The sequence below is a fragment of the Numenius arquata genome, chromosome 10, assembly GCF_964106895.1.
Source record: "Numenius arquata chromosome 10, bNumArq3.hap1.1, whole genome shotgun sequence".
Lineage (NCBI taxonomy): Eukaryota > Metazoa > Chordata > Aves > Charadriiformes > Scolopacidae > Numenius > Numenius arquata.
Genome location: NC_133585.1, coordinates 12,759,882 through 12,782,085, shown reverse-complemented (window position 1 = coordinate 12,782,085; position 22,204 = coordinate 12,759,882). Strand labels below are relative to the sequence as shown.

The 22,204-nt window shown below is 38.4% G+C and overlaps 1 protein-coding gene across 2 annotated transcripts in view; it reads right to left on the bottom strand.

The window, feature by feature from the left end:
* The window catches only part of WAPL (WAPL cohesin release factor), a 70,603-nt gene that overhangs the window by 29,529 nt on the left and 18,870 nt on the right, over window positions 1–22,204 (bottom strand). For both annotated transcript variants that reach the window (XM_074155116.1, XM_074155117.1), the window contains exons 3-4: window positions 16,462–17,511; window positions 9,074–9,192 (exon numbers count right to left, since the gene is read on the bottom strand). In XM_074155116.1, the coding sequence (XP_074011217.1) occupies window positions 9,074–9,192; window positions 16,462–17,511 (1,169 nt within the window). The remainder of the gene's footprint in view (window positions 1–9,073; window positions 9,193–16,461; window positions 17,512–22,204) is intronic.

Genomic DNA, 22,204 nt, shown 5'->3' with positions numbered 1-22,204 from the left:
TCCAATAAATCACCTCTGGGTGCCATGGACCACTTAATCGTGAGCTGCTATAACATTTAATGCAGTACTCAAAAACCATCACGCCTGCACTTCGCTAGATAACTAGGCGTTGTTAGTCAGACAAGGTTGAAGAGTATCAGCAGCTGATAACACAATGAGCAGGGGGCAAAAAAGATGTCACTGAAGCTCTTCTTGCCTCAGACTTCTGAAGTACTGCAAAATGTATTTTCTTCCTCAAAGCTCAAAAGGAGGCCTACAGGGCAGAACAAAACGATGGTCATATACGCAAGGGAAACATGAAAATTTAACTTGAAGAAACAGGACAGTTTGATAAACATGAGATTCATTCTTTAACAGAAAAAGCCAATGCTGTTCTGTATGCTGCTTATACTGAGTGTACTCAAAACTGGTCAGCTCAGAAGCCATATGGTTAGGGTTACTAGTTTGGCCTCAAACCTACGGTAAACCTAATTAAAAGGGACAGGGTACAACAGTTTATATCATGGCAATACCAGAAACGTATCACTTCAACCAAGAGAAGAGAAAAACCTGCATCTGCCTGCAAGTAACCGTAGTGGCACAAACCCGTTCTTGTAAAAATTGTTAGACAAAATTCTTGCCCTCTTTGTTGCTACGGAAAGGCAGAGACACACACACACCCACCTCCCACCCCCCATTAATCCTAAGCTACTCAAAGCATATCAACCTACTAACAAGAAAGCCTTACAAAATTGCAACAGCAATGAAATTCCAGAGGTCATATGGTTGGGGTACATGTGCATGCACACCCACAGAAGCGTTTCCATTTGGGTCAGTAAAACATAGTCTCCGAGTATGCTTACCTGATTCCTTTCCAATGAAACTGAACTTGGAGATGCTCTTTCAGTGAGCACCTACCGCACGCCAGCTGTTACTGGGCATTCCCTAAAGCAGATCAGAATAAAGCTAATTCAAAGTAAAAATCTCTAGACATGTATAACAGGGACACTGGGCCCTCAACACCAACTGCTTCACTCTCAAGATGCACCCATGTTGCATCGCACAATTATCTAAAGCACAAAGTCACAGACAGAGCTGAGTGAACCAACCACACTCATACAGTACATGGGAGCTGTGAAGACAATTTTGCATATTGATTTGCATATAAATTAAGCTGCCACTGGGAAATGAAACTGGTATATTTTAATCTCCGGGTGTTTTTTCCTGTTTTAGAACTTTCTACAGGACTGAGGCCTTGTGCAATGTAACATTTATCCTACACAGTTATCCCGCGTTACCCAGTTACTAAAACAGAGAGTTAATTACTGGGAACTATGCAATTGATGGGGGAAAGGAGGGAATGCAAAGATGCAAGAGAGAATCTGGTTTCAAAAATGTTTTAATGCATCTTTGCTTCTTACCTAAGAGTTAATACCAGTAAGAGATGGAAGTATAAAACACGAAGTTTCCACTGTGACATTAAACATTTTCCATTCAACTGGATTTCTCTACTTAGTGAAAAGTGCAAGTACACCCAACGGGAGGATTTCCATGCTTTTTCATTTCTTCCTCTTGCCTCTATGAGGACTCAGCCTGTTACCCTCACGTTGCACTTCGCATCCCTACCTTTCTCAGAACAAAGTTATGGCTCAACTGGTAACATCTTTCTTGACACTGCACAGGAAAAGAAACGCCCTTCCAGTAATGCTGCTACCAGAGTTCTACCGAGCAGTCACGTATGGAGCACAGATGAGTTTTGCCAGGTGGAAGGATCTCAGCTCAGCATCTATCGGAACACACCCTTCTTCACCACGGTTTAACATGAAGGAATGGGAAGAAAATAATTTTGATCGGCCTCAAACCATTATCTTGAAGGTAACTCTAGGCACTTGCTTTCGCTCTGAGACGGCTTCAAAGTGTTACACCCCCAACTCAATTCAGTAAAATTACAAGGGGCTACTTCATTCTTCAAATTAGGTGACTAATCTAAAAACCTGCCAGTCCTGATTAGTATCCTGTTTACTAACTTAAAAATTAAGAATTGGTTTTGGTTTATTTACAGTAATAATAGAAGAAAAAAAAAATATTCCTAAATGGTAGGCACTAGGAAGCCAGTGTTAAATAAATATGCTTACCCAAGCATTTGAGTTTGTAAAGGGTAAGGCAAATAATCGTATCAATATGAAGCTTTGGTTTTTAACAAATCTACTATTTAAGAAACAGATTTATTCTTACCTTTTATCATCTTTTACCTTTTTTAAAAATTCATTTTTATTCTAGCAATATGAAAGCTACTTAAAACATACACGCTGTTTATAATTGGTTAGCGCTTAGAACAACTCATCTCTTGTGCAACATTCCAACAAATAGTTTTTGGACAAAAAAACCCACAAAACCCACTTCAGTTCAGGACTGGGCAGACCACCTGCCAGAAGCACCAACCAGTAAATGAAAGGAACGTACTGCAGAAGCAGCAACATGCTGTCACAGGTTGTCAGATCTGACCACCACTGTTTGTCAAAGCGCTGATGAAACAGACTGCTGGCTTAGTGCTAAACCGATACAAGCCAGAGATCTCACAGAATATTTTGATTGTCGAAATTCAGCTCAACTCCTCAACAGAGTCAAAACAGAAAATGTGAACGAATCATCTTTTCTATTAAAAAAAAAGGCAATTTTTACATCCTAAATCATGATGCAAATAGCAGCTCAATGTGTGCAGTATCAGCAGTTTTCCTATCACTGAAAAAAAGCTTTGTTATAACTGTTCATTCTTTTGGTAGGACACTTTTCCTAAAGGTTATGCAAGATAAAAGACAAGCAGTTCTTTTTAAAATTAGTCCTGACCAGTCTACTCTGATCCTACCATTAAATGTATGGAGAGGGCTATGACTGATAGAGCAACACTTTAGACGTACACTTCCACTGCTGCTTTTCCAAGACTATCTACTTAAAATAAGCTACAGAAAAATAATTAACCAAAGCTGCAGGAAGTTGTGCACTTAAGATAGATTAATCTTTACATACATTAAATCTAAACAAAAAAAAATTAAAGTCTTTAAAAATATAAGCTGGGGAAATGCAGATTCATCTGCAAAGCAAAAATATATGTTACTTGCAGGATGTCTTTGATAAACATCTACTGTAAAGCATAATACAAGCTAAGTGGAAAACTACAGATCAGAGCACAGCCTAGTTTCTTTCCCCTCCCACGCACACGTCATTGTCATATTAGCCGTAAGATTACTCAGTCAAACCGGGAGCCATGCTTGGGTTCGTACTTCTTCAATTTCAAAACACTTTTAAAGATCAGGTACAAGTATTTCATCTTGGAATGCAAGTAAACTTAGACACAGCATTTGTTTCAGGCTGATATTTATAGCTTCCTCCAGTCAGCATGAAGCACCAGTGGAAAAAGCTCCCACCAACCTGTAAAAGATCTCCCAGGTTATACCCTTAAACTCGTGTTACAGCAAATCCTATCAGGAACAACAGGATCACACATAAGCTTTATTTTCAAGGACTGACAGTTTCTCAGTGCCTAAAATTTGTAACAGGAAAATGGCAACTCAATGAAAACAACCTACTTGTGGAAAAAAAACCTGCCTACAGGACAAGAAAGATGCAATTAAATAATGAAGTATGGACCAGTTGCAGATCAAACTGAGGTCACACAGAAGAAAAAAAGTTGTGGGGTTTTTTTTTGCTGGTTCAGCAGTTGATAACTGGAAATTAGTGCTCTTCACACAGTAGTAATTAAACACGTCCTTCCAACCGATCCGTCCAAAACCCACATTTTGAAATCCTGCACACATTTCTGTAGCTTGTTGGGCACAAAACACAGCAGTTAGTCATAAAACATTAATAAAACGTGAAAAGCGCTAAGTAGTTACAAGGTTATGACTGGATCAAGTTTTTAACTCTGATACAAGAGTTCAGCAGCAGTCTGTTGGCTAAGCCATGTCTGAATTCAGCAATGATTTCATTCATGTATTCAACACTACTGTCAGGACTAACTCTATTAATGTCACTTGATCAAAGTAATGCATGTAATCCTGCTAACGCCGCCTGTGTTTAGTGAGCCTTTCTCAGTTGCAATGTTGACTTAACCAGGTTAAGACGACTTAATCTCTCTTCTTTGGTTCCCTCCACTGAGTGGATACAATTGTTTACAGTCTCCCAGTGAACCCGGACTGAGATTTATGTTAAATGTTTCCTTTTAGTGGGTTGTTTTTTTTAAAAGACAGATGGGTTCCTCCATTTAGCTCACTAAAGCCTCGGGAAACTGAAGGAGGGAGAAAACAGGAGCGAGCAGGTGGAGCAAAAGGAGAGCAAAGGCAGCTTCACCAGATCCTTCTGTCAGTACTTTTTGTCTTTTTCAGGCAAAACCAGTCCTTACAGTAGGTTGGGTTTTGTTGAGTTGGGGGGGGGGAGTTGTTTTTTTTGCTGTTGCTGTTTTTTAATACATAATGTAAGAAGATATCAGCTTTTCCTCACAAACGCATCCCACACTAGGGGAGCAGCTTTCAAGCAATGCCACTGTTAAACACAAGGGAAGTGCTTTGCACGGTAAACTCTGTGGTCCAGTATTTGATTGAGTGGCACAAATGAAATGCCGTAATAATCAAGTTAGTGGCAAAGAGGCTTTCCCATACCTTTTCCTCTACAATCCGATGTGTGCGCGACAAGAGAAAAAAACCCAACACACTGATGTAATGTTCTTCTTCCCATTCACTGTGCACATGTGGGGAAATTGTAGTATAGGGAGTCACAAAACAGACAGGTTTTCTAGAGCTAAGACCTCAACAAGTGATTTCAGAGAAACTTCTCCAGACATCGCAAGACAACAGAACAAGAAAAAAAAAATATTTAAGCTGGTTTAAATTTTTTTTAAACATTCAATTTTCATTGCAGAAGTCAGCAGTTAAGGGAAATGCACCAATTTTAACTGAAGTCAGAAGTCACTAAGCAATGGACTAGCATTCAGGCTAGTTTTGAGTTTGAACAATACTCCATGAAATCGCCAATGTAGACTGTCCATGCAGTCAGTACTTTCTTCCTCATGTTACCAATCATAAAAAAATATGTGTCTTATCTTCTCAAGAAAATGTTGGTCTCTTATAGGTGCTAAATTGCATTCTGTCAATACTAGCATGGAAATTTTATGAAACATACTCAGTGCAAAAAATATCAACATCTAAGAAATGACTTGTTTCTAAAGTTCACCTATTCTAAGGCACAGAAAAGAAAATAATCCTGATACAGCACTCGTCTAATACCTTGAAATTTCATACCACGTTGAGAAAACAGAACACGGAGACTGCTTCTGGGTTATGTCTACTTGAGTCAGTGCTTTTTCCTGTTGCACCTCCTTTGTCCCAATTCACTCAGTTAAGTCTTCCCATATGTCTTAGCAGCACTGAAGAGCACTAACAGAAGGATTGTAGTCTTCCCCCTCTCCCTGGCCCCTCAAGCTGAAAGGCTCCCATACCTTTTAATTACAATTTGCAACTCTATTTGCATTCTTATCTTAGAGCATTCAAGGTAATCAGTATTCACCTTGTCTGTGTTGGCTTCCTACGGCCACAGGCAGAACTAGGATCAGCATAGAGTTGCAGGTCACTAGGATACATTTTGAGCTTAAGAGCAGAGGGCCATCCCAGATAATTTGCAGTTCAGAGGATCTGGTGGTCCTTAATGACACGCTGGACAACAGAAACACTGAACTGACAGTACAGATCTGGCACAAAGTACCAGGCACAGTCATCAACATCTAGGAGTAATCAATCAGAAGACTAAGTTTGGGGATACGCTAGTTCTCTTTATCTTACATTTTTAAGTGGGTTTTTTTTCCCAGGTTCCTACTTAGAGTCATACATGGTTTGTATAAGACCACTGGGACCTTGTTCCAGAGTATTCCTACAAAAAACTGATTCTCCTCACCTGCTGACTCCAGCCAAATCTGTGGTGAGAGGGGCAGGACCAAGAAATCTCAAGAAATAATTTTTATGGTCTCTTATTTTCAAGCCTCTTATTTTCAAGGTCTCTTATTTTCTAAGCAGATCGGGACCATAGCAACAAAAATGTTGTACACCTTAACATTTTTTACATGATGATTGAGAATTAGTTTCATCTGCAGAAGGGGAACTAAGCTCAAACTAAGCAGATGGGCATATTGCAGCCCCATAGAGTCCCCAAACTTACGTGCTAGAGCATGAGTTACTGAACCAGTTGAATTAAAATTGCAAACAGCTGCAAACAAACTTTTGCAGATGTTACTCATGTTTGCTTCACACCCATAATTTGCAAGTCAAGTAATGCCAATATTTATGTACTGTAAGTACATAATTATGTTGCTACAGAACATAATATTCCCCCTGTAACTCAGGCTCAGGATAAAGAGATTTATTTCACTTAAAAGCAGAATTCCGGTTGAGCCTTTACATACCTATCACAATGTACATGCTACTGCAAATTTTATACTCATTATTATGTGTGTGAATAGTCAGTGATTTCAGTGAGACTCCTTACATTAAAAGCAGTTTTTAGAAACGTTGTTATTCACTGAGTCAATGTCTGTAATCTTTTATTACACATATGCTTGGAGTTTCAAGAACTGGACTTTACCATTAGAGTACAATGGTCAGGTTTCAAAAGCACAAACATGGGCCAGAGTCCCGCTGAGTATGGACTGGAAAAAATACTTCAGCTTTCTGGATCTCCTGAAGTTTAACAATACCACCTGTTGCTTCCTGAGAAACAGAGCTGTTTGCTTTTCAGCTCAGTGTGATGTCAAGCACCATACCTCTAACATCACCATCTAGCAGAAAATAATTAATACTACATCTGCTAGTTTCTACAAGAAAAAAAAAAAAAGGTGATGAGACAGAGAAGCAGTTTCAGAGATATATTTTTATTATTTTTTTTTCAGATAATTTAGTTATGGTCAAGTTAATACTTTTAGGGTTTTTTTCATTCCCAGAATGAAAATTCCCTGAAGATACAACTAGAATTAAGAGTCTCTATCTATAGTTTAGGAGATAATTATAGTGTCTCTAATTACCATCAGAACAAGCCCTACAAGCTTTTTTAGTAACTCCATGTAGCAGCCGTATGATTAGAGAACATTAAAGTTTAAAATCTGAACTGCAATTTCTACTTCTAGCTGCATTATATCACTACAGGGTCAAAACCGCTGCCTAATTCTCACCTTTCTCACTCAAATTAAGTTTATTCCCAAATGAGAATTTTCTAGAGTTGAAACCATTTTCTTATACAGAATGATATTGCTGTAAGGTTTTTTCCACATAATTTCATGATATATACATTCAAAATTAATTACAAGTTTCCCTATATACCCTCAAGTATTTAAAGAATAAAAATTAAACAATAAACACATAAAATGCTATTACAGAATAGTATTTGAAGCATATAAATATTTAAACATGAAAAAGATATTCCATATTTACCAGAACACCCACAGCTGTTTTATGCCGCTTAAAAATACAGCAAAAAAGGTACTGTTAAATTTACATACCCTGTACTTCCGTTTCTCAGTCTACCGTAACATGTTCACTGACAGGAAGCTGATTTTTAAAAAAATGGTTAATTAATCAGCAGAAGCTGAGGAACTCTCATCTTCAAGAAGTACTATTTCAGTTCTGAAAAGACCCTTCTCACTTATTGATAGCCCAACGTCAAACTCCGCAGGCAGGAGTTCGCAGCCAAGAGCTCCCCATTCTGCCCAAAGTCACGAAGCAACAAGAAGTGATACTTCTTTTCAAAAGGGCATCACAACTGACACTACTCTTTGGTCATGTGTTCCTCCCAAATGAAAATATTCCCTTGCGTTTTGTGAGAAATGAAACAAATTTGTCCTCCTCCCTCCACCCACAAATCCACATTCTTAAATGGAAAATGATTACATATCAACACAGCTGGGGAGAAAATAAATCTTCTGGTTCTGGAAGACCAAAAAAAACCTTAAAAAAATTACTTCAAGTGAAACTATCACATAACACAAGTAATTATCTACCTTTTTTTAGAGTGTGATTTAATTATTAGAACTCCTTTGGGAAAATAAAAAGAAAAATAATTTTAAAAAAATAATTCTTAGAACTATCAGACTGCTGAACACATACAAAAGAGAGTTTCTATTATAACATGCAACTGCTGGGTCTTGCAAAACTTAGGGAACTCAAAGGGAAAGGAGAAATACACGTGCATTTCCCTCTCTAGTTCTCTCTTTCTCTTATTTTACCAGTTCTAGACTCCAACAATGGTGAGACGGCTATTCCCTTCAGACTACGGGAATGTGTTCCACAAAAAACATGAGAAGGCCTTAAGTATGAGAAATGGCTATCTTGGACAATCAAGTAAAAAAAACTTCATTTAATGGAGATTACATGGATCCCACTATTGCAAACTTTCACCTAACAGCTAAACAGTTTTTGCTGTATGCACATTTTTAAAAGCCTCAAAATACCGAGTAACCTATACCAACAGGGAAGATAAACCACACGTAGCATCAACAGAATGAGTGAGCTCCATTCACAGTATGAAAGGACAAATTCATACTGAATACCACATAGTTTGGGTACACAGGGATGGGACCGGGGGTTACTTTTTTTCACTAAAAGAAAATCTCACTTTTCCACATGGTATAAAGGCACTTGTGCTTATAAAGACCATACCAATGCCAAATTTGAAGCTTTCAGAAAGGTTCAATCCTATAATATGATAGATCTTTCCTGGGAGAGTGAAGAACGAAGAAAGAAAAAATTAAGAAAGAACCCACACAGCATTTAATGGTGCTTTGCTTTAACAATCACCTAGAAGGGAATGCACCTAGGCTGCATGTTACTGTTGTACAACCCCAGATCTGCAACTGAAAAGTAAAATTCCCAGTAATCAATACAAAAATTTTGCACTTGAAGGTTTTACTTTTCCAGATATAACCTTAAAAACCAACAAAGTATCTCAAGTGCAGATAAAATCTGGGACAAAAGCCCTGCTACATTTATAGGAAGAAACATTTTAATTAACTCTGCAGAATCGATAAGACCTTTGTCTTGGTCTTAGTATTATTACTCACCCGCTTTGGCCCACTAAAAATCTTTCTGGTGTTTTCCTTAGATTTATCACCTTGTTTATTTGTGGATTTCTTATTGCCTTCAGGCACACCAGATGCATCCTCTGAAAACTCCAGAAGATCTGTAAAAGGTAAATATAGACATGAAACAACCATACTGAAAGCTGTTGAGCTGCTAGAGCGTATCTTGCATCTGACATTTCCACATGTATAGCTTCTGAAGTTATATATATGTTTTTTGGGTTTTTTTTATGTATATATATTAAACAATCTTCATCAGAAAAAAACAGCTTTAAAAAGCCAAACACAGACCTAGATGGAGCTCAGGTTTACTGACTGGACTGTCATAACACAGAGAAGGTACATTACAAGGTACAGGGTCACAATTATTATAGAGCCTCTTGCCCGTTGTGTAAGCTTCAAGTTGTTATTTCCCATTTTGGACTCATGTGAATCCCAGGTCAGCTTTTATACGTGCTTACTTATGGCTTACTGCGACATAGTCTGAGCAGCAGATGAATGAAACATTAGATAGGGCTCTTCAGAAGTGTGAGATTAAGAGATTTAGAAGAAGAATGCTTCCCACTTCAATTACAGGACTAAAGAATTGATCCTACTTCACTTCTCGTGAAGGCAGCCTGTTTATATTTGCTTATTCTACTATAAACAGTATTAAAAAAAATAATATGGTCATCAGCTCAGAAAGGAGTCAGCTAGAAGGAGCCACTGAAATGGCCTTTAAATGTATTCGATACCTGCCTTACCGGTAGTTCCAATACTCAGTTTTGGACCATAAAATTGTAATTCACTGATCTAATTAAATTCTTGTCCTATTTGTTTTTTCTTTAAATTTGTGTTGTGTTTGAAGCATTATCCCTTGGAGATCAGCTTATGTTCTTGCACTTGGCACAAAACACAAACCAGAAGTTACCATAAATTTCAAGATGGAAATAAAGACAGGCACAGATAAGCACTGTTTCATCTGATAAACAGTTTAGAAAACTGATCTATTCCAGAGAAGCTGCTGCTATTTGGAAACTGCGCTGCAAAAATGCAAGCAGGTTGGATCGGTTACTCTAATCCCAAGAGCACTCACATCCAGTAAACAGGACTGGTCAAACACCTGGGTAAGGAGGAAATCAAAAGCAAATTAGGCAAGCAAATTTCTAACAGCGCTTGCAAGGACACAAAACTTATCTAGTCTGGGGGATATAAGTACTCTTAAAATAAAAGCTTAAAAGTTTCTTAAATTGCAGTAAATTTCAATGAGCTTGGCAGCTCCAGGGCAGGCAGGATGCCTACTGCAAGGCACTTACTGGAACCAGTCTCTTGCATCCCAGCCCACTGGTTTTCAGTTTAGTTGTATGATGTCAGCACAAGAGCTTAAGAATGCAACAAGAACAATCCCTCTGAAAATAACCGACTTTAGAAGACGTTTTGATAAAATTAGTCTAACAGAGAAAAAATATTATAGACCAATTCTGATTAATCCAAATAAAGCAAAACTAATTCCAAATCTATATATGTCAACTCAGTTCTTTGCTGAGGAGTCAAATCAAATTAAAGGAGTCAAATCAAATTGCTCTGATACACATCCTTACAAATCCTGAAATGCTTCTGAAGAAGCCAGGCCCTGAATGCAATTCCCAAAGGAAGTCAAACCAACAGAACCGGACCCTCCTATTGTAGATTAAAAGCTAAAAAGTAACTCACTTGACTACAATAATTACAAACATGAAGTCACTCCAGAAACGCAAGATGTGTTTTCACCCACCAAACCACCACAGTGGTGCCCTGTGCTAAGCCTTGGAGCGGTATTGTAGTTAATAATCATTAATAGTGCTCTATATCAACTAAGCCAGATTTTTGCATCATCTAAGTTTCTTTGTTTGAGTTCTACACCTATGTGATCTTGAACTATCCCATTTAAATTAGGCAATTTTAAATTCAAAGAAACTTCTTGATAAAAACGTTTCAGCTCCCACTTACAATAGAATAATTTTGCATTTTTTGATGTTGCTGCCATATCAAACATTTTTATGATTAGTTTCGTAAGATTATCTGGAATGCTTTCATTTGAGCAATGCTCTTTGAGGCCTTCTAGGTATCGTAAAAGCATCCTGCATACATGTCTTACCAGATTTTCAAATCTGAACTAAATAGGATGTGGTGAAATCTTTTGTTACTATTAACTGAGCCAGGCAGAGACAGGAGCGGTTTGGTAAGCAGGGACACTAATGAAGATTGTTTTCCACTGGCTCTCTCTCATATGGATGTTTTTTCCCCCGTTCACAGGAAAAACAAGCATATTGACCTCTTCCTCAATACGGGAGCAGGTAAAGCCTTTTCTCCTCTATCCAACCATTTTCAAGGCATTTATAATCTTTGAGATAATTTGCCTGTCTCAGCTAAAATTGTAAAGATGTTCAAAGACCAACTAGAAGGCAACACCACAGTGGATTTCCTGGGGAAAAACAACCCAGTTTTGTTTTAGTGCCCGAGGATAATTCTGCAGAAGATTTTGAAATCCAAACAGGACTCTGCCTTTGAGGACTCTGATGTACTCTTAACTGGCTAAAAATATTTATCCAATTAAGGTGATTCAGTTTTGATGAGATGCAAAGGAAGAAAAAAAAAAATAGGGCAAGTTTGCTCATCAGAAATGAACTAGTGCTAGATGCTGATATACAAAAGCTATTTTATTATACAAAAAGATTATAGGAATCTCACCTTGATCACTGAAAGGAAAATGAATGCATGATACAAAGGTTAAATTGTGTATTATAACTGATTTACAAAGCAAAAGGCTCAGCTGCAATACTTACACTACAATACCAGGATAACTGCTACTATCATTTACATCAAGAATACTATAGCTCATCATTACTATACTGCTTATGAGATATATAGTGAAGGAGGTGAACCAAACAAAAATAAGAATGTTAGAGAGGACAGATCTTCATACCTTCCTTTAGCAGGTTTCAGGGCAACTACTCTATCTTCTTTATGTCAATCTACACAGATACAGAGATGTTTAATTTTAGTCAACATGTTTTTTTTTAATGCCTGTCATTGTCTGTAATAATTTTATTGTCATTGGCCAAAATGAAATGTAGTAAAACAAGCATTATCACAGTCCTAGGTGTCCCAGTTGAACGGGTGGGAAATAAAGCATTCTGAGACTACAAGTTCAGAAGTTAAATATATTAGAAGCCTTCGTGACCACCAAACCCCTGACAACCACGGCAGGATCTTTGGAAAGAAACAAACTGATAAGAGCTATTTGCAGAAGTACAAAACCATCCCTAAGATACAGGTTTGCTCTTCAAAACTGAAGCTTGAAGTTGTTTTTGACTAAGTCTTACTCTTCTTCGGTGCATCCCTATGAGTAATAAATCAAGCAAAGGAGGCAGGAGAACTGCATGGATGAGCAGGAAGCTTCTGGAAAAACTCTAATGGAAGAAGGAAGTTTACAGAACATGGGAAGAGGGACTGGCCACTTGGGAGGAATATAGGAATGCTGTCATAGTATGAAGGGATGCAACGAGGATGGCTAAGGCCCACCTGGAATTAAACGTGGCAAGGGATGTCAAGGACAGTATGAAAGGCTTCTTCAAGTACATCAATAGCAAAAGACTAGGGAAAACAGGGGCCCGCTGCTGAATGAGGTGGGCGCCCCGGTGATGGAGGACACAGAGAAGGCAGAGTTACTGAATGCTTTAGCCTTTACTGCTAAGGACAGGACTCAGGAACCCCATACCCTGGAGTTAAGAGAGAGCGCCTGGAAAAAGGAAGACTTTCCCTTGGTCAAGGATTATGGGGTTAGAGATCATTTAGGCAAACTCGACACCCACAGATCCGTGGGCCTCGACTGGATGCACCAAAGAGCGCTGAGGGAACTGGCAGATGTTATTGCGAAGCCGCTCTCCATCATATTTGAAAAGTCATGGAGAACAGGAGAGGTGTCTGAGGACTGGAGGAAAGCCAATGTCACTCCAGTCTTCAAAAAGGGCAAGAAGGAGGATGCAGGAACCACAGGCTGGTGAGCCTCACCTCCATCCCTGGAAAGGTGATGGAACAGCTCATTCTGGATGTCATCTCTAAGCATGTGGAGGAAAAGAAGGTTATTGGGAGTGGTCAACATGGATTCACCAAGAGGAAATGATGCTCGACCTATCTGATAGCCTTCTATGGTGGTACGACTGTCTGGGTGAACGAGGGGAGAGCAGTGGACATTGTCTTAATAGACTTAAGCAAGGCTTTTGACACTGTCTCCCATAACATCCTTATAGGTAAGCTCAGGAAGCGTGGATTCAAGAAAAAATACAGAAAAGGAACTACTGGAGGGAGTCCAGTGGAGGGCTACAGAGATGATCAAGGGACTGGAGTATCTCTCTTATTAGGACAGACTGAGAGACCTGGGTCTGTTTAGCCTGGAGAAGACTGAGAGGGGATCTCATCAATGCTTATAAATATCTAAAAGGGAGGTGTCAAGAGGATGGCATCAGGCTCTTCTCAGTGGTGCCTGGTGACAGGACAAAGGGCAACGGACACAAGCGGGAAACACAGGAAGTTCTGTCTGAACATGTGGAAAAACTGCTTTACTTTGAGGGTGGCAGAGCACTGGAACAGGCTGCCCAGAGAGGTTGTGGAGTCTCCTTCTCTGGAGATATTCATAACTCACCTGGACACAATCCTGTGCAACCTGCCCTGGGTGAACCTGCTTTAGCAGCGGGGTTGGACTAGATATCTCTGAAGGTCCCTTCCAACCCCTACTATTCTGTGATTCTTTGTCCATTGATTAATATAGTCAAGTAATTAAGTAATTTTCCTCTGGTATTAAAAGTTTCTCTTTACTCGAGCCATCCTGTATTCTGGCTAGTGAAATGATACAGGTACAGTTTCAGATCTAGTGAAGTCTCATCGGTAGTTTCAGCCCCTGACATTCTGGCATACTACAGGTGGGAGGCTCAGGAGTGGAAGGGGCTTCTGCTTCACTGGGCTGCTATACCGGCTAACATGAGAGAGTTTTAGATTGCAATGGCAAAAACCATGGCTACTTTAACTAGACCTCAAAGTTTCACTGCAAGTCTCAGGCTCATAAAGTTATGAAGCGCCTTCGTTAAAAAGAAAACATCTAGGAATTTAAAAGCTGGAGCTTTTGGGTGGGTTTTTTTTTTTGGTTTTTATTTGTTTGGCTTTTGTTGGGGTTTTTCTTTAACCACTTCAGCAGGCAAGCCTAACATACAAGTGAACAACAGGAAAGACACTTCAGCGAAAGACAGTCTAACTAAAATTGAATGTACCCTGTATTTTTTCCTACAGTAACAATATTGTCCATCTAGTCCTTAGTGCTTCCTTAAATTTTATTTGCAGAAACATTTAAATATGTATTAGTAAACTTAATTGCCCTCAACTGTGAGCTACTAGACTGGAAGGAGTAGTCGATTTTTCAGTTCAGATAGTATAAAATATCATGTGAAGATTTTTTAAGATTCTAAAATGTTTTGCAAAAATAAGCCTAGATGCTAGTAAGTAACCAAATCAGTATTATGGCAAAAATTTTGTAAGACTGTAACAGAAAGCATCAAATCTCTTGAAAAACTGACCATCCCATATAACATACTTTATGCGCAGAACGTCAAAATCAGTCTTAGGAATTTCCGGGGCTGGAATTCAGAGAAGCAATCTGGCATCTCACCTGTCAGCCTGGCACAAGAACATTGGATTTTTATCTACGGATTTAGTGGAGGCCCTGAGAGGTACCTCTTACCTGAGAAGTGCATTAAGAAACTAACAAAACACAAGTTTACATCTACTTGTGCCATGGCAATCTCTTTGGAAAGTATTTCAGAGAAATAATCTGCAATACCTCTGAGTATAATGGCCTCCTTGGTAAATGTAGCGCCGAATGCAAACTGTAGATATTTTGAGACTCCAGAGGACAGCAGCTGAAAGGATTACTTGATGGGTCAGCATTTCAGCTGCATTAACTGTACAAGCAATTTTTTCCCCTCGGAAAAAAAAAATGGCTGAACAAAGACTTGTCAGAGAAAGAGACTCAGATGGAGTATTTCATAAGCGGCCCTTTAAGTTATATCCATTTTCCAACGAGGCTGGAATGCAAGTGTCTCACCATGATTAAATTTTATGAAAACAAATCAAGGGGTTTTTTTGTTTGAAAATACAATCTTCCCATACAACATCCGTATCAATTTGACCTTTTTAGAATTTACAGAAAAACTTAGCAGTAACATGCACCTTTGATTAAAAGTCTTACAGACAATTCTGGTTTTAGAGACCACTATAATTAGAACAGAGAAATGAACATTTTTTATGAAATCTTATTTCTGGATTGTATTAGCAAAAGCTATTTGTAGGAAAAAACAGCTTCTCCAACATTAGCAAGGCTAGACTTGAGTCCTCCCTTCTTCCCATCACAATGAAACACATCTTGCCAAAGTCTTAAAAACGTAACAATTCAGTGAATGGATAAAAACTTCTCATGCTTCATGCTCCAAAAAAGAGGACTGAAAAGTTCCCTATAACAGCAGCAGTGTTTTGAAATACTTCTTCCAGCATACATGATTCCTTGGCATTAGACTTTTTCAAAAAGAAACCTTTCACCGAAGTTACTCCTTTTCTTCTTCACCAACACACCTCAACCTTGACCAAAGTCATTACCTGGGGCCCAGCTGACCACCAAGCAAGTCTAATTTTTAAAGGCACTCAAACACTGGAACTTGCTCAACAAATTCTGTGTGAACAGTTTTACTTGTACATATATGTGTGTGTACACATACACGTACCACCTATGCAGAAGATGGAGATATCTGAAAATTGGAAGCAAAAGCAGAAAGAATTCAATATACAGAGGCACACCCAAAGCCAGTCATCCGACTGGCACTTCATCTGTCCCCACAGCCTTTCCCCTCAAGCTGTGCATTGTCAGATAACACGAACTTGAGAAAGGTCCGAAGTGTTTACAAACGTGTTCAAAAGTACAAAAAGGAAAAAGATATTTTGCATCTCTAAGAGCTACTGAAATTGCTGCAATCAGGTCTGTAATTCAGGTTGATGTGGAGCTTCTCTGGGAAGATACGTGCCTTCCAGGCATAGGTACTGTAAGCTCAACACACCAAAAGGGTAAGAATCTTCTGTTCAAAAAGAAAAAACTCTACCCCTGGCAAAAGATGAAGGGTATAAAACATACTTCAAGACAGCTATGAAACACCAGACAGGACCACAGCAGAAATAAGCAGATTTAACTTTTACATTTCCAGATCAGTAGTACTGTTCAACAAACTTCTGGGTATGCTGCAAAAAGAACAAAATATAAAGGTCAACTAAATTTAAATGTTAAGTATGCATTCCAGAAGAGTTCTGCTTACCTGCATTAGTACTGAGCTGGCTATCCTGGGAACAGTTTTCGTTGCTCTCAGAGGTTGACTGTAGTGAAGAAGATGGTGCAGTTCTACTTCGTTTTTTGTTAGCTTTCCTTTCCGCTACCTGCCACTCTTCATCTTCATCCTCGCTTTCACTCAAGTCATCAAACCCAAAGTACTTGATTTTATAATTGGAACTCCCAGAACTTCTAGAGGCGCCTTCATCTCCCCCTCCCTCATCTTGATCATCAAACCCAAAAAACTCTAATTTGACATCCTTTTTGGATTTGGTATTGCTTGGTCGAAACCTGGTTGTAGTTTTTGTAGTAGCAATGTCTGCCTTTTTTCTTAAACGTCCAGCTTCTCCCAAGTCAGTAGGGGCTGCTGTGGTAAATTCATCGATTCGTTCCATGGTATCCTGTATAGTGACATTACAAACTGACAAGCAAGATGGATGTAGAACAGTGTAGTCTCTAGTCCGTCCAACAGTCCCTCTAAAACTGGTCCCACTACTTAAAGAAACTTTTCTTGCTGGGTTCAGACCATCATTATTTGACTCGTTGTTTGCTTTGGATAAAGACTGACTAGTGCCATCCATTAGCTTGTCAAAATTTGTTGCCCCCTGCGGTTTTGCTTTGTTGGATCTACAATATGTCCTACAGTTGCTTGGCCTAGGAATAGTTTGCACAAGTTCTTCACTAATGGCTTCCTTTGGATTTTCAGCATCTTCTTTATCACACTCCTCATCCTTGCTCTTCATCTCTGAGAGATGTTCATTGTCAAAATCTAATATATACTCTCCAGTTCTGGTGTCTTCAGTTTCATCCTCCCATTCATACAAGTGAGTTCTTAATGGCCCCTTCGTCTGAGATGTTTCTGATGGAGAGTCTGCTGGTTTTCCGATGTGGGAGTCCCAAGAATCGGGCACGACCTTGGCTTCAACGTTGTATCCTGAAGCGTCTGCAGTTTCAGCATTAGTTTTGTTACTGTCTTCAGCATTCTCATAGATGAAATGACTGTTCTTCTCATTATCTTGATTCAAATTTTGTATTTTATCTATAAGAAAAGATAAATTTATTACTAAAAGCATTAGAAAGAAAAATCATCCTTGCAGCAACTTTGAGAATTCATAATTGAACACTGAATATTTACTGTTACATGACAAAAAACATTAGAGATCCTTATCCTCCTGGTTGATACTTTTTAGCCTTCCAGTTTAAAATTTTTGCTATAATAACACTTTCTCACCATTTCTAGCAAAAATATACACTAAATTGAAATAAGTGTCACTTGTGAAACCATGTGCATCATGAAAAAACAATAGTAAACTCTAAATGCAACAACTTATTTTGTCTATACAACCTACACAAAAAAGGAAAAAGTCTGCAGAGAAATTTCTAGTGAAGTCAATCACCATTCAATGTTTCACACACAAGTGACTTACAGTGAATAAAGAGTGATTATAAAGCATTTTCTAATTATCTAAGAAAAATTTTCTTTCCTATACATAGGTTATAAGACTGCTGTATTTTATTCTTACGTTAACCTACCCCTCCAATCCTTTTTTACGTCAAGCTATTGCAACTGCACTAGTGCTTCAAACGAAAATTTTGCAATATAGATTTTAGTGTCTGATTTACTTTAGGTGCCCTACTTTAAGTACTTTGCTTCGGCACAGAACTTGGAACAGGTAATACATTGGAAACACAAAACATGTACGAATCAATGAATTAGATAAGTTTGCCTATATTCATTTTTAGTACTACAAGATGCATTATAGTGACCTGCTGTAGTCAGGAAACAGGTAGGTTATAGCTGCTCCTGCAGATGTTCTTGGTCAAAGAACTAGACAGTAGTGAGGAAACAGTAGAAATGAAAATCAGCATGCGCCGCAACCTACCGATTAAGTTTAATAAATTTCCTGAAAATTACTCTGTATTTCACTACCTAACACATTAACCGAAGAGCTATTAAAACCAGTGAAAGTAATCCACTATCTGTATTAAAAATGCTAGTCCCTGTTACACACTGTATCATAAGTTTTGATGAATGTACCCTGAACAGATCAGCACACAACTTCAGCAACTGTTACTTTATTTTGCTGCTTCAAATTAAAATGGTTGGACTTCCAGAAAAAAATACAGAAAAGACAATTGTCATCACCATTTTAAATTAAATCACTTCTGAAATGCAGGTTTTTTACAACGAACTTCTACAGCTCTGAAGAGCGGCGGCTGCCAAAAATTAGTCTTTTATGCCGTCAAAGAGAACAAATTCCACCATAAGAAATAATTTTTTGTAAGATTTGTTTCCAGCCAACCAGCATCCACACAGTAGTAATGCCAGGAGAGGGTACTAAGTCTTCCACCTGTTGTCCTCTGCACTGGTAGGGAAACCATTCCCTTTGGTTTCCCTAAACACCAGCAAAACCTCAGAGGATTTAGTACCCGAGTTTCATTTAGACTGCATCTGCATCTAACATCCTCTGTTGCTGTACCTCACACACACACAAAGATACCCAGAAATACAAGTGTGTTATTTCCTGGAAACAAGATGAGCAGAAATTTCTTTGAAAATTCAGAGACAGTACAACCAAACAGAGGAACCAAGGTGTCTACCGTTACTATCAGCACTTGCTGTGCTGGCTGCCTGGGCCAGGAGAAGGAAGATAAGAAGTCTGACTAGAATGCAGAGGACCCTGACGCATGGAAGAGTAGCACATGAGGAGATAAACTGGTGAAACAGAAGCAACCGGGACGGGGACAAGTTAAAAAAAAATATCCTAGAAGAGAACATGCTTGGAAGAGAGAGGCACAGAATGCTACAGCAATAAAAGAGGCTCCACTGGCAGAATGCAACCCCTAAGGTTCAAATTTGTTACGTAGCAAATGCTTCCTAAACTCAATAGAATCATAGAATGGTTCGGGTTAGAAGGGACCTTAAAGATCACCAAGTTCCAAGTCCTTTAGCACTACTCCTGACTGCATTAAACTTCATCAGCTACCAGTGACCCAAGTGGCACAGACATCTCATAGCATTGCCCAAAATTAGCCCAATACTCAAAGGACTCTGAGCAAGCCACACAGTGCCATCTAGTTGGTTGTGACCTATTAAGGGAACAAAACTTTCTATCCTCTTATTGCAGCAGCCTCATTTGGAGAAATTGAAGCATCAGTTGAGAGATGCATCATGACAACAACAATCCTTCCTCCCATCTATTTTCTCCATTGCCATTTTTCTTACGTGCTGCACTGAGATTGTTACATTTTTTTCTTCCCAGAATGGCTCTTACTGACATTTCCAATTTCCCACTTTCCCAGAGTCTCCCTGCTCTTCTCCTCCTGCTCGCTCCCAACGGTCCCAAGTACAAACCTGAAGAAACGGCGCTAGCTATTAATTCCTCAATGCCAGTCTCCACCACCAAAACTGCACAGGTACGTCAAGGCATTAGTACACCTGCCTACGGGTAACATTTGATCAGACTGGCTTAAGGCAGTAGCACCACACACCTAGTCCTTCCAGCCTTGAATTCCTTGTTTCTCTTCATCTGTAAATGTGAGTAAAACCACTTTCTCCAGTCAGCTCAGCTGACTAGTAAATAACAAACGCCTCCCATCCCAATCAAACACTTTTACTGATGCTTGGTTTACTACATTTCCAATGAGTGATCTTAAAAGCTAAACATTCATCATTAACAACTCCTTCTGTACCCACAGTAGGACTTCTGTTGCCTTTATCTAAGCTATGTATTGTTTTTAATACGTGCATAACCAACTTAAAATTTTGAGCTGTCTCTGAAGAGACTCCACAAGTATTGACAAAATGTTACATCTCATTTTTCACTCTCAGCTACTAATTTAATACAGCATGCGAAGTTACTCTTAAACACCAAAAAAGCAGCAGTTGACCTGCAATGAAGCATTTTGCGCCCATCAGACACCAAAATTTTAAAATCACCCAGTACTTCAGAAGTCTTAGTAACTGCAGCAGGGAGGTTTTTCCATCTCCAGTAATAAGCAAGGCTGATGGAAAACGTAACCAGCAAACTGTTTACTGTACACCAGGTAGAAAGTCTTAAAAAAAACTGGATCATCATAATGCATTAGTGGAAAACTACGCAGTAAGAGAGGAATACCTCCTCAAAGGACACTTTGTCAAGCCACTGTATTCATCTCATCAGTAGGTCAACAGTTGTCAGACTGAAGCTTCTATACCAGAAAATACTGCAAATCACTTGCTAATTGCCCACAGGTGTAGAACACCAGCAATTCTGATAAACACAGTAATTTTTAAAATCAAAGTTATCTGTAGTAACTACTGCAGCAGAAACTAGCATGACTGTAGCAAACATATAATTTTATTTACAGATACAGAAAGCACAGAGAAAATATGAGAAAATGATAGTTTGGAATTATTAGATATTCTGTAGTTCAAGAGAAGCATGCAATTTCTCCTCCCAATTTTAATCACAATTAGACTCTTTTGGGGCTCAAATACCAGAATAACTCTCCCAAGTAATTTCAGATCAGTAACAGCATATAACTATATAATCCACCAGAGAGTCTTTTCCCTCCCCCTGGTAGTAGCACAATATTCCTAAGAACCATAACAATCTTCGGTAGTAATCATGATTTGTTTTCTGTTTATATCTCTATAACTTAATTACCATTCTAAATGACTGGCAGGTCTAAATTAAACATTAACTGATAAAGACCGACCCACGCATTCATATATACCTCTTGCTTTATTTTACGCTCTAGTTTATGTCACCAGCAAGATAGGGATGTCTTAATTATTGCTGATGAATTTAAAAAAAAAAAAAGTGAAACTTCCACTCTTTCCCACCAAATACACTGAGATTTCTTCATACACAGAGATGCACACAAACTTCACAAAGCTCTATTTAAGTGATCACGATTATTGTCCCAAGCAACCATTAAGATGACCATTAGAGACAAAAATTCAAGTTCACATACTGCAAGATATTCAATTTATACATGGTAATAGTTTATACCCCTCTAAATACAATACAAAAGCGGTCAAACAATGGGAATGTAACCGAGTTTTCAAAAATTCCAATGCTTTTTCAATAACAAACCTTTGCTTTTTCAGTAATAAACCTTTAAATATTAAAGAAATGTGCATCTAGACTTATTATATCATTTAGACTAGATGGATATAAAGAGAATATTCTGTTCATATCTTTTTAAAAAATACATATTTAATATAAGCACTCACTTACTAGATGGAACAAATACTGTTCTATACATCCAATCAAACAGAAAATACCTTATGGCTACCATGAATAGCCATAGTGGGATTACTTCTTGCCTTTTCATTTTTAATATTGTGTACAAAAGGGAGAATGCAATTCTAGACTTCATTATTTTAAAATATTTTTTAAAAAAAAAAAAAGAGAAATGCATTTCCTTTAGCTATAAGACACCTACATTCTTCAGTTGGACATCTCTAATAATTTTGACATTAAGATGTCTCAGATTTCAACTTTATGTTTTCATCAAGTACCTATATAACACACCTCACCTTTATTTTAAAAGGTTTTTCTTCTTAAGAAACTAATGTCTACCTGAAAATGTGATCCCAAATAGCCCTCAGAAGCATTACTATTTCTTCATTGTACTATATGAGAAAAGGAAGGAATATCTATCTCCCCACCCACAAAACATTTAGTTCGATCACAGTAATAATAAAAGACACCATATAATTACAGACTTGTTGAGATGTGAAA